Source organism: Alligator mississippiensis, chromosome 1, assembly GCF_030867095.1.
Source record: "Alligator mississippiensis isolate rAllMis1 chromosome 1, rAllMis1, whole genome shotgun sequence".
NCBI lineage: Eukaryota > Metazoa > Chordata > Crocodylia > Alligatoridae > Alligator > Alligator mississippiensis.
Window position 1 is genome coordinate 71,836,700 of NC_081824.1, and position 13,357 is coordinate 71,850,056.

General features: G+C 44.5%; 1 protein-coding gene across 3 annotated transcripts in view; it reads right to left on the reverse strand.

The window, feature by feature from the left end:
- Positions 1-13,357, reverse strand: part of UBE3D (ubiquitin protein ligase E3D) — a 179,159-nt gene that overhangs the window by 118,283 nt on the left and 47,519 nt on the right. For all 3 annotated transcript variants that reach the window (XM_014600577.3, XM_059731599.1, XM_019496826.2), the window contains exon 8: positions 11,059-11,228. In XM_014600577.3, the coding sequence (XP_014456063.2) occupies positions 11,059-11,228 (170 nt within the window). The remainder of the gene's footprint in view (positions 1-11,058; positions 11,229-13,357) is intronic.

Below are 13,357 nucleotides of genomic sequence, written 5' to 3' on the forward strand. Positions count from 1 at the left end.
GAGAGTCCAGAGTAGGTCTCTGGACTCTTTCAAGCTCCTCCACATCCTTCTTGAATTGTGGAGCTCAGAACTGGATGCAGTACTCCAGCTGCAGCCTCACCAAAGTTGAGTACAGCGGGAGGATGACATCCTGAGATTTGCTTGAGAAGCACCTATGGATACAAGCCAGAGTTTAGCTCACTTTACCAGCTGCAACATCGCATTGGTGGCTCATGTTCATCTTGTGGTCCCCAAGTCCCTTTTGGCCATGGTGCTAGTGAGCGTAGCACTGCCAAGCCTATAAGCATGATGTGAGGATTTTTTCCCTGAGGTGGAGTACCTTGCATTTTTCCGTATTGAATGTCATCAGGTTTTTATCTGCCCATTTTCTGAGCCTGTCAGTCTGGATCACCAGCCTATCCTCAGGTGTGCACACTTTACCTCAAAATTTGGTGTTATCAGTGAACTAGGCCAGTCTGTTTCTGACACCAACGTCCACATTGTTAATAAAGATGTTAAAAAGTATAGGTCCAAGGATGGAGCCTTGGGGGAGGCCACTGGTCACGGAGCACCATGATGATTTGCTTCCATCAATTACCACTCTGTGGGTCCGACCTCGGAGCCAATTCCCCAGCCATCGAACTGTGATGTAGCCAAAGCTACAGTTGGTCAATTTTTCCATGAGGAGATCATGAGACACCAGATCAAAGGCTTTTTTAAAGTCCACATACATGATGTCAATCTCTTCTCCCTTGTCCAGGTGATATGTCACCTGGTCATAGGAGGAGATGAAATTGGTCAGGCAAGACTTACCCACAACAAACCCGCGCTGGTTGTCCCTCAGGATGTTGCCATCAGGCAGCTTGTCAAGAATGGTCTCTTTGATAATTTTTTCCAAAATCTTCCCAGGGACTGAGGTCAAGCTGATTGGACTGTAGTTCCCCGGATCTATTTTCCTCCCTTTCTTGAAGATAGGCACTACATTGGCCTGTAGTTCCCCAGATCTATTTTCCTCCCTTTCTTGAAGATAGGCACTACATTGGCCTGCAGTTCCCCAGATCTATTTTCCTCCCTTTCTTGAAGATAGGCACTACATTGACCTTCTTCCAATCTTCAGATTGGAATCTGGATCTTCAGATACTGGAGCGCCACAAGTTCTTGAATATCTTTGCCAGTGGCTGGACTATGATGCCAACCAGCACCTTAAGTACTCTGGGGTGCAATCTGCCAGGACCAGCTGACTTGAAGGTGTCCAGTCTCTCAAGATGTTCCTTTACAAGGTCTACACCAATGGTGGGTATAAATTCACCCTCACCCTGGCCATCCCACATCATGTTAGACAGGGAGCTCCCACTGGGCTGGTGAAAAACTGATACAGACTACCCATTAAGCAGACTGGCTTTTTCCTGGATGTCAGTTGTCCCATTTGGGTCCAATGTTGGCTTTGCTTTTCTTCCAACTCTCCACATATCTGGAAAAGGACTTTTTATTGTCCTTGATACATGTAGCCAGTTGGGAGTTTGGTTTGTAGCCAAAAGGCTGCAGCCTTGGCTTTCCTGGTTTACTCCGTACAGGTACGGACCAGTGCAGAATACTCCTCCCTAGTGGCGATTCCCATCTTTCATCCTTTATAAGCCTCTCTTTTTAGACGTAGGAGGTCCATGAGTTCCCTGCTGAGCCAAGGGGGCTGCTGTGCCATTTTGCTACCTTTCCTCTGAGATGGGATGGACATCCTTTCTGCTTTCACGATGACTCCCTTAAGGAGCAACCACTCATCTTGGACTCCCCTCCCTGTCGAGTCATGACCCCTTAGGTCCTCAACAACAAGCCTCCTGAGCTTATCAAAGTCAGAGTTCCTAAAGTTTAGGACTTCTGCATTGCTGACTGATTTACCAGCTTTGCAATGGATAGTAAAATTGATCCGCTCATGGTCACCGTCTCCCAGCTTTCTTTTGATTCTTAGGTCACTGACTAAACCATCCCCTTTGGCCAGTACCAGGTCCAGCAGTGCTTTACCTCTTGTTGGTTCATAGACTTCTTAAGTCAGGCAGAGCTCATCCACGCATGTGAGGAAGCTTGGTGACCATTCGGATTTGGCCAAGTGCTCTTCTCAGATGTCCAGGTAGTTGAAGTCTCCCATGACAACCATGCACTGAGAGTGTGCAGCCTCAGCCAGTTCCCTGGCGAATTCCTGGTCAAGCTCTTGTTCCTGATTAGGAGGTCTTTAGTAGACCCCTGCCATTGTGTCCCCTGTGCCATGTTCCCCACATATTTTAACCCAGAAGGTCTCCAGTTGTCCTCCATGCGTGCCAATGTCAGCTTGCAGGGATGTGTAGCTTTTCTTGACATAAACAGCTACACCTCCACCCCTTTTCCTCCCACACAATCTCTTCTGTACAGGGTATAGCCATCTATACCTGTGGACCAGTCATAGATGGAGTCCCACCAGGTCTCCATTACCCCTATGAGATAATAGTCATTCTTGTTTAGCAGGAAGACCACTTCCTCCTGTTTGTTCGCAAGGCTCCTGGCATTGGTGTACAGACACACAAGTGTCCCATTTGAAGCCCTAGGCTTTCTTGTACTCCCAGGAGTACACCATTCCAGAGCTGGGGTAGGAGTGGATTCCCTTGAGCGCCCTAATAATACAGCCCTAGGCCAGTACCATATTAGTATAGCTTCTAGCTCAGGGGTGGACAAAATGTGGCCTGGGGGCCAGATGAGGCCTGCCAGTTATTAATCAACTGACCTGCAATTAACTGTTCTGTAAAATACTTGGGACACCAAGTGTACGTAAGGGGCTGCAGCAGGGGCAGGCAATTATTTTGGGTCGAGGGCCACTTCTTGAGTTTTGGCAAGACATCAAGGGTCTCGAGGGTAGCCCCGCCCCTTGACAGGTGGCCTGCCTCCTGGTCACCATCTTCGGACCAGAATTCCTACCCCCTAACCAGAAGTCCCCCCACTTACCACCAGAAGTACTGCTTTCAGCAAGGATTTTTGCCAACTTGGAACAAGAAAAACAATAACTTATAATCTAAAAATCAAACATGTACTACAACATTCATTAATTTCATTTAAAAAAATATTTTTTGTCCTGATTTAAATCCATTTATGTAGCGTACATAGAAGTGATAATATAATAGCTTAAAATGAAGTTTTACTCTTGTATATTGTGGGAGGGTGTGGGTGGGGGGTTTCTGGGGAGTAGATAGGCATGGGGGTGTGTGGATGTGGGTGGAGGAGCATGTGTATGGCTGGGGGGGTGGGCATGGGGTTTGTGGGGGGCTGCGAGTGTGGGGGGGAAAGAGTGGCTGCGGAGGGTTGTGGCATGCATGGAGGGGGAGGGTTTGCCTGCAGCCTGCCCCCGCCACAGCGGGCAGAGCCCCCACCAGCACTCCTCCAAGCCTGGGCTCTGCACTCTTGCTGTTCCTGGCCCCGGACACTCATGTAGGCCCCGTGCTCCCGCCCACTGCCACTTCCCCCTCTGTTTACCAATGCTGCCCTTCTTCTGCCACTTCCTCCCCTCCCCACCACCACTCTGGCACCATGTCCCATCTGCACGGCTGAGATTGCAGGACGCAGCAGAAACTGGACTGGCCTGGCCGGCACTGCACAAAGCCAGCCAAGAATCACGGGGACCAGGCCAGCTCCTGCTGAGTCCTGCAGCCTAGCACTGCAGCCAGAAACATGTGGTGCCAGAGAGGTGGCAGCTGTGGGTAGGAAAGCAGGGAAATGGCTGAAGCAGGCTGCAGGGGAGTGGCAGTGAGCAGGCGTGCAGAGTGAGCAACAGCTAGTCAGGAGCACAGGGCCTGTACTGGTGCACCAGGGCCAGCGCTGGCAGGGGCTCCATGGAGCCGGGCTGGACTGCACCAGCAGGGAGAGGGAGGAGCCAGCTGGGCTCCATGGAGCCCCTGCCAGCCTGCCCCTGCTGGTACTGGCCCCAGTGCACTGACACAGGCCCTGCACTTCCACCCAATTATTGCTGCATGCAGCACCTGCTCACTACCCATCCCCCTGCCTTCCGCAGCCATTTCCCCGCTTCCTCCTCACTCACCTGCTTGCCACTCTGGCACCACATGGTTCCTGGCTACAGCGCCAGGACCACAGGAGCTGGCCCAGCCCGGATCCGAGGATTCGGATGATCGCCCAGAGTCTTCCCCTACCTCCCTCCTTCTTATCTGAATTTCCCTCTCCGGCGCAGTGCAGCAGGAACAGCACCAGGGTCCCAGGCCAGAAGCCCCTGCTAGGCAGAGGCTTCTGGCTAGGGGTGGGGCCAGGCCAGCCTTGCTGCTGTGGCTGCTTAGTCCTGCCACCAGCTCCTGGGTCCTGCTGCCGCTGGCTCCTGTCATCCTTGACAGGCAGCCAGGGGCAGATAAATATTAATTTTCTAAATTTTTTAGGGGCCCCACATGCCAGATAGAATAGGATTTGGCCCAAGGGCATTTTTTGCCCACCCCTGGGCTGCAGTGTAGAAGCACAATTCTTTTCTGCATCATGCAAGAGGCCTCTTGCCACACTGAGATGCTGGGTATGAGAATGAAACAAGAAATATTTGATACTGTCTGATTTGTGGAGGACTTCTGACCACAGCCATGATTTTCTTTGCTTTTGCTTTTTTATTTTTTTAATATTTTGACTGTAGTGGTTAGCACAAAAGATGACATTAAGTACAAGGAATATGAAATCCTTAGACTAGGTTAAGAGCCAAACAATAAGGGTATAGCAATACACAGCAAGAAGTTTAATAAGAGGCATTATTAGGAAATTAATTAGATCTATGCAAGTTTTGTTTTTCCTGTTTGTTTTCAGAAGGATGATTAATCACAGTCAGATGATAAGATCTCTTCTGATTTCAAACACATGGTAACAGGACAAAAATGATGACTTTTCATAGATGCTAGGGTCAGAAGGGACCTCAACAGTTCATCGAGTCCAACCCCCTGCCTAAGCAGGAAAGAGTGCTGGGGTCAGATGACCCCAGCCAGATGCCTATCCAGCCTTCTCTTAAAGAACCCCAAGGTAGGGAAGAGCACCACCTCCCTTGGAAGCCCATTCCAAATTTTGGCCACCCTTACCGTGAAGAAGTTTTTCCTGATATCTAGCCTAAATCTCCTCTTTGTCAGTTTGTGACCATTGTTCCTTGTTACCCCAAGAGGCGCCCTGGTGAACAGAGCATCTCCAATCCCTTGCTCCGCCCCCATATGAATTTGTAGGCGGCCACCAGATCACCTCTCAGCCTTCTCTTGCAGAGGCTGAAAAGGTCTAGGTCCCTCAGTCTCTCCTCATAGGGCTTGTCCTGTAAGCCCCTAACCATACAAGTGGCCCTCCTCTGGGCCCTCTTGAGTCTATCAACATCCTTCTTGAAGTACAGTGCCCAAAACTGGACACAGTACTCCAACTGTGGTCTAACCAATGCTGCATAGACCACAGTTGGAGTACCACCTCCTTGGATCTATTTGTCATGCATCTACTGATGCATGATAAAGTGTGGTTAGCTATGCTGATGATTTAGTCAGACTGACGACTCATGTTCATCTTGGAGTCCACTGTGACTCCGAGATCCCTTTCCGCTTCTGTGCTGCTGAGAGGTGTGCCAGAGATTTTTGCGCCCTAGGTGCAGCACTCTGCACTTGTCTTTTTTTTACTGCATCCTATCGTGTACTGCCCACTTTTCAAACCTGTCCAGGTCTGCCTGCAATCGTTCCCTACGCTCTGGAGTGTGCACTTCACCCCACAATTTAGTAACATCAGCAAACTTGGACAGAGTACACTTCACACCCACATCCTAAGTCACTGATGAAGATATTGAAGAGTACAGGTCCAAGGACGAAACCCTGCAGGACCCCACTACCCACATTCTTCCAGTTCGATACCAACCCGTCTACTATCACTCTCTGGGTGTGACCTCTAAGCCAATTTGCCACCCACCAGACCATGTAAACACCTATGTCTCAGCCTCTTTATTTATTTATGAGAATGGGATGAGATACTGTATCGAAGGCCTTGCTAAAATCCAAGAAAAAGACATCCACCTCTACTCCTGCATCTAAGCATTTTATGACCCTGTCATAAAACAAAACCAGATTGGTCAGGTGTGATCTACCTGCTACAAATCCATGCTGGTTTCCCTGCTGCATTATTTTTTCTGCTGGGCTCCCACAAATATGATCCTTCATAATCTTTTCAAAGACCTTTCCAAAGATGGAGGTGAGACTGACTGGCCTATAATTACTCGGATCCTCCTTCCTCCCTTTCTTGAAAATAGGGACCCCACTGATCCTTTTCTAGTCCTCCGGAACCTGACCCAAGCGCCACAAGTACTCAAACAGCCATGCTAGTGGTTCTGCTATGACACCGGCCAATTCCTTCAGTACCCCATGGTAAAAAAATAAGAGCAAAACAACATTCTTAGCTATGGAGCAGCTAAAAAAAATACTAAGATACTGTCAGATATTTAACCCCTAAATGGACTGGCATGTTTAAAGCTATTTACATCCCATCCATTACAAAAAACTACCAATACAAACATTCAAGCAGGCAAGATAAATAAGCACTGTAACTATGTCCCTCCTGCCCTTGATGTTAAGCCATGAACCAGAGCAAAATGGGTTTTAGCTGTTTCTGCCAGCTGAATACCAACATCACAACTGTACCTCTTGGGCAGCCAATGGCACAGTCCCCAAGGCAAATGAAAATTACATTTTTAGAAACAAAGTATCTATAGAAAGTCCAGTATAGGAGAAGAGAGACCTGCATCATTCCTTAATAAAGACCTGGGAAGAAGCCTTTGACAAAAGACTATTCCTTTCTCGTTTCTGACGTTTCTCTTTACCTTCACTTCACCAAAATGATGCGTTACTGATTTTGTAAACAACTCATAAAATAGGATTGGGATGGCAACATCAATGACTAAGTAAATATGGCTGTTATCTGTAAATTATGCCAAGGTGGTTAAATCTTCCTTCTGACCGAATCAAACATGAAAATCTGCTGAAAAGCAAATCTACAAGCAATTCTGCACTAATACCTGTAAATAATCATCACATCACACTATCAGAAATTTCCTCCACCAATAAGAACACAATACAGACAGAGTCTGAGCATTCTTCGTAGAATTTAGGCAGAAGAATGTTTAAAACATTCAGTCCTTGAACCACATCCTGTTCATACGTGGTACAATCTTCATACGTGGTACAATCACTATGCAAACATCACTGGGAAGAGCATATAAACAACACCTCAAGTCTTCGCAAGATTTATATTTACCTTCTATAGATTATTATTAAAATAAATTATATTTTCTGGTAAATTCTATAAGACCTTGGGTTACAATACTGTTTAGTATCAACACAGCACCTCAGGGAAATATATTTAAAATTTTAAATGTGAAATCTGCACACATCTACTTAAAAACACCACTTACCAGGAGTTAAGGAAAAACAACAAACCCAAAACAATTTCTGCATCTGATTTATCATTATAGAAACAACTTTGGTGAAAAATTCTTGCATCAGCTGTGCAAACACTGAAGTCATTGATGAATATAATTTAGCATCTTTGTTCACCACCAGTTAAATATAAAGTAAGGCTATTATAAACCTATTATAAAAAGCTATTATAAACCATAACTAAACATTACACTGGCAGCATCTTTTATCCATATCTACACTTAAAAGCCTGCTAAAATCAAATATTTTCTTTATTAAACCTCCAATAGGTTTACACATATCCAAAACAAACAAGTCTACATCATTCACTATAAAGGCTTTCCCCACCCCTAAAGTAGACTGACTGTAGCTGAAAGAATGCCACTATTGGGTTAAAAGCAAGTTACAATTACCCCACACACAGACACTGACTAATTTTGTAATATATCAAAACTATAGTCATATCTTAGGGTGAAAACAGATATAACACTTGAACTGTTCCACAAATGTCACTGACTGGGAACTGGTTCATAATTGTCCTTTGACAGAAGTTCTACGTAGAACCCTCACCTTTTAGCTCATTGGTGACAAAACACCAACAGGGGGTAGGCAGAGTACCCAGATCATCATGCCTTCCAGAGATCAGTACCTAGGAGTTTCCCCAGGATTCCCCTAGAGGGGGAGTGTTGCTGCGTGACATGGCTTGTGAGCCATATTCCCTGAGGAAGGGGTGATCCCCACCCAAAACAGCATCAGCCCGTGAAGGAAACTGGCCTGGGAAGGGCTGGTGATATGTGGAACTCACCTGCAGGTACCGGAGCTGAAACGCCAGAGAGGTGCACAGCACCATCACAGCATTTTAAAACTACACACTTCCTGTGCATAGGAGGACATGCAGGGAGTGATGTATGAAAAATGCACACCTGGAAGCACAGAGAAGCTGGGTGCCAGAGATGAAGAAAGGCAGCCAGGTGCCAGAGTAGGACGAAAGCAGCAGAAGGAGCCCCCTTGCTCTGGCATGGCCAAAAGCCCAAGCTGCTGAACCAAACAAAAGCAGCAGGGAGAGACCCCTGAGTCCAGCGAGCCTTGAAGTAAGGAAGTAAGGAGCCCTAGGGTCTGACAGGGGAACTGGCCAAGACAGAACTCGAAGGAGTTCGCATCCACGAGGCTGGTAAGCCTGAAGAACTGAGGTGACAGTAGAGTCTCAGACCAATGAGGAGCATCCTAAGGAGGATATGCAAGTGTGAACCCCACCTAGTGATGGACAGAGGGCGCTGTGGAACGATGATTATTTTGATTTTTGTTACTTGTTTTCTACATAATGTTTAAAGGTACTTGAAGCATGTATACCTACACCAAGGCTGAGTTATAATTGAGTTGAATTTATGTTAAGATTGGACTCTTAAACACTGTCAATACTGTTAACGATACAAGACTGGACAGACAGACGTGGCCCTGACAGGGACCATCCAGGACTCTGATGCTTTAAGATTAATTTTGATAGTACCATTTGTATCCTATGACTGGCGGCCACAGGGAATGCAACTAATCCCATGTTGAAAAGCACCACCCACCTAACGTCACGGCTGGCATATGGAAGAGGTGTAGGGGAGGTGGAGCCCCAAGAAATATACCTAGGAGAATCTCTAGAAGGAAAGAAAATCCCCCATTATTGAAGCCTCTCTTTTCAGGTATGCCTTTTTTTTTTTGATCAAATCGTGTCAGACAAAAAAAGAGGGACTTTGTTTCCTCCCTTTTAGGGAAAACATTTTTAAACCGCAGGAAGAAAATATAAGCAAAGGACACTTCACATAGTGAGGTGACGCAGGTAGACATGTGGGTCATCACACTCCTTTCCCCAACAGGGTCACAAGGAGGAAGATCCAGATTGGGGAAGGGGGTAGGAGTGGAGAGATTGCCAAGTGTTATATATCCCCCTGCTTGTGGTTTCCTGAAAGCTAGGTGCTCTATTCCCCTGCACCTCTGCTAAAACTCTCCTGCTTTTCCAACCCCTGCCTTGGAAAGCCACCTTGAAATTTCACCTCTCTGCTACAGTTCCTAGGTGGTGGGGTTCCTTGCTCATTTGGGGTGGGGTAGGGATCGAAGGGCTTGCCAACTGTTTGACCCCTGCTTCTGGGCTGCCTGCCACCACCACTCTTTACCCACCCCATTGCTCAAGCTGCAGTTTCCCTGCAAGACTCACCTGCACCGCCCAGGCCTGTACTTGCTTGCACACTATCAAACTCTGTGTGATGGTATCTGGGCAGAGGATGACCAGGTGAGTTGTGGGGAGTGGGGGGGAAGGGTGGTGGAAGTGGGTGGTTAGGGGTCCCTTCTTCATTTCAGAGGCTGGCTGCTTGGGGTCTTCCCACAATCTCTGCGCCTCATGCTGCAGGTTTAAGAGGATTTTCCATAGTAATCCATTTATCTTTGTATTGTCAGCAATTGCATAGAGATGTGTGTGCAGGGTGGAACCTGCAAGGCAGGACTAGCTGCATGAATGCAGCACAGAAGAGAAGAAATAATTAACAGTTAATGAGCTAATTCACTTCACACTGAGCATGGAAATGACAGCCATTCTGTTCCATTAAGTGCCCATTGTGCAATGGTTGTTTCCCTCCACATCAATCAACAACTGAAAGGTGTTTACTGTTATAGGGGGCCACAAAGCCCGTCTCCTCCATCCCCATAGAACCTGGCAACCCCCCTCCCCCCCCCCCCCCCCAAAAAAAACTAAATTAAGCCCAGACCCCTACTCAAGGTTCCTAAAAGGGAAGTGAAACTGACAGAGACTTTCTGCTTTCCCGCCCATGCAGACTGCTCTCTCTTTAGGTAATTAGTCTTTGGAAAGTAGAGTTTTGGTTGCATCCCAAAGCAGCCCCATTACCCTGGAAGGGTTTGGGATGCCTGGAGGGCCAGACACATGACACTGAGGACTGTTTCAAAATAGCATTTGATTTTCCCAATGTGCTTTTGAAATGGTCCAGGAAGTTTAAATCAATCTAAAGTGGTGTGACACATATGTCTAGACTTTAGGGGCATTTATACACATACCTTTTCATCCCGTGATGCACCAGAGATCTAGTGGGTTGAAGCAGACTCAGTTAATCAAGTCTGCTCTGCATGCGAGCTGACACATACTGTGCTGCTTTGCATGCAGTTGTATAAGTGGCAAAATGCATGTCAGCACGCAGAAAATGGCGGCAGTGCGCTTTTGAACTAAAACACCTCTTATGCGTTAGTGTGTGTGTGTGTGTGTGTGTGTGTGTGTGTGTAGTGTTGATAGGGGATGTGTGTGACTGTGTGTATGTTTTGAGGGATTGAGTGCATCTTTGGATGTTGAATCTCATTTGATGGGTTGGATTCAATAAAAAAAATTAAAAAGAAAAGGGAAAGTGTTATATCCAAAAGCATTAAAACATTTTGTAACCTTAATGTAACTTAGCTATTATAGCTGTAAGGGTAATGTAACTCTGGACCTTAACTTTTCAATAAGTTGGGCAGCAGCTTAGCTCCCAGGTTCTAACTGGCTTTAAAAGAGACAAATTACTGAAAACAAACACTATGCTGTGAAAATTCACTCCATTGGATTTAAAATTTGCCTGGAGGGCCCAAAGGAATAGAACTTAAAATACAAAGAGAAGATACTTACTCTTTATTCCTGTTTTTAATGCAGGGATGGTAAAGAACTTTGACAGCATTCCAAGTGCCTGATGATTTGGCATGAGACCTCAAACTATCTTCAAACAATGTAAAAACATTGCTAGGAGCTGAATTTCCCAGAGACTCCACCAATAACGTGTCAACATTTAAAAGCCACATCTGAAGATAAAGAAATATTTTAAATTACAGAATACAACATCAGTTCAGACTTGTTCTGTTACTCCAGCCTTTGGTGTGATACATTATGAGGAGATGACATTAAGACCATATATTTATATTGCTTTGTTTTTTACTAGCATGTGATAAAACTAGTTTTTAACAAACTGTTAATGGATGCAAACTAATATAGTTTATGTTAATTTTTTTCAGTGTAGACAAGTTTCCAGTGAAGATCAAACAGATTTTGGAGTTTTTTTTAACTAAATGCTGGAGGATTTATTACTGGTATTAAGAGTATTGTAATTGTGTACCTGTGTTTCTTTGTGATAGAACCTCAAGAATGATCATTGCTAGAAAAAAAAGGAAACACTCCCAAATCTTCTGTTCCAGTAACAAATAGCTGATTGTTCTTTTTACTTTTCAGTGATGTATCGTGTACATGTGTTGAATACTCAGGTCTTGAGGAAATGAATGGAAGTGAGAGACTGCCTATCAGAAGAAGCAAGCAATGGGAGTTTTGGAACAGAGAAAGATATAATGGTAGCTTAGACTGGATGAAGCTGAGGCACAGAAAGAATGGCCATCAATCACTGTTTATTAAAGCTAATAGGGGCCCAATTACAAAGAGTAACATGGTCTCTAGCCAAAGTTAATATGGATTAATAATACTAATTCATGGCTGATAATGGGAATCAGTGTTCTCTAACACTAACTTGGCACAAAAATGCTGACAGTCTCTACTAATGAAGAGTTTTGAGAAATCTGATTTTTGTACTATATTATTAATGATCCTCATATTTCATTTAATCCCAGGTCCTTATCAGGATAAAGGTTCTTTTGTACTGGAAGCTATACAAAACCATTCAGGTCTTTCTCCCTTTTTTTTATTTGCTGGCCATGGCAGTAGGATGACTTCAGTTACCAAAAGACAATTAATTTTCATAAGTTTTCCTAATAGATTTTTTCCTCTTTTTAAAGATATTATTTCTGTTTTCTTTGTATGTTACTCATTAAACATATTACTTTGCACTGACCTTTAAGGATTTTCAATTGTTTTTCCTCAAAGACTTCAATTGCTGTTTGAATTGACAACTAATTTTAATAGGATTCTTTTTGTACATGATTTAATATTCACCTTGATGGTCTTGATGATCTTTTGATTGTTAAACAACATTTCTTCTATAGAAAACCATGAGTTTGATGGTGCATTTAGTTGAGGTAGTCAGTCATTCTCAAACTTTTTAGAATCAAGGCACTGCTCCTTAGATTTAAGGCACTGCTAGGAAAACGCCAGCTCTTAGCTTTCATCTGTTTCTTAACTATGAAAAGATACAGTAATTCTTTTGTTGCAAGAAACTCAAAAAGATCACAACAGATCAGTACTTTTTAGAATGGATTCCTATCTGAAATCTCAGAGTATATCTTGTGAGTCACATGTAGATGTTGGCACACCTAACAGTGGTAATGTTGCATAGAACCCAATGGCACCCTTATAAGGATCTTACAGCATCCTGGCTGAGAATTACTGAATTAAGGAGTAGTTTTTTGCTTCTGAAAACCTGGATAACGTCAGATTATGACAACAAATATTATGTTTGGTGATTTGTTCATTCTGAATAGCACTTACTATTCAATACAGCTTAGTACAATTGTCACAATTTGTCAGAGGCTCAGAAAGTACTGCAGCATGGCTGCAAAGGAGGAATGACTTACAGTCAGAGCTGTCTCCGGAGGAGATAAGAAAAGATGAGACATACTTTATATATAAATTAATTGTACTGAGCCTAGCTCTCACTAATTCGAGTATTTTACTTGCAAAAGGATTATCCGTCAAAAAGATTCTTTTCCAAGAATCTGTTCAGAAAGTGAATAGCAGCTCTAGGATATGCAGTCAACTTCAGCCTATTCCTTTCACTTTTGCAAATAACTTTTAGAAATAACTAATCCATTTAATTCAACAGTTGGATTAATTTGATAAGTGATTCTATTACAAACTGACAGTTTGTAGATCCTGTCTACACAATTCTATCACTTGGTCAAGGTACATCTCATCTTACAGCAATCCCAACCAACAGGTTTATATTGATCTTTGAGTATGCAAGATATAATCAACAGGATGAGGACCTAGC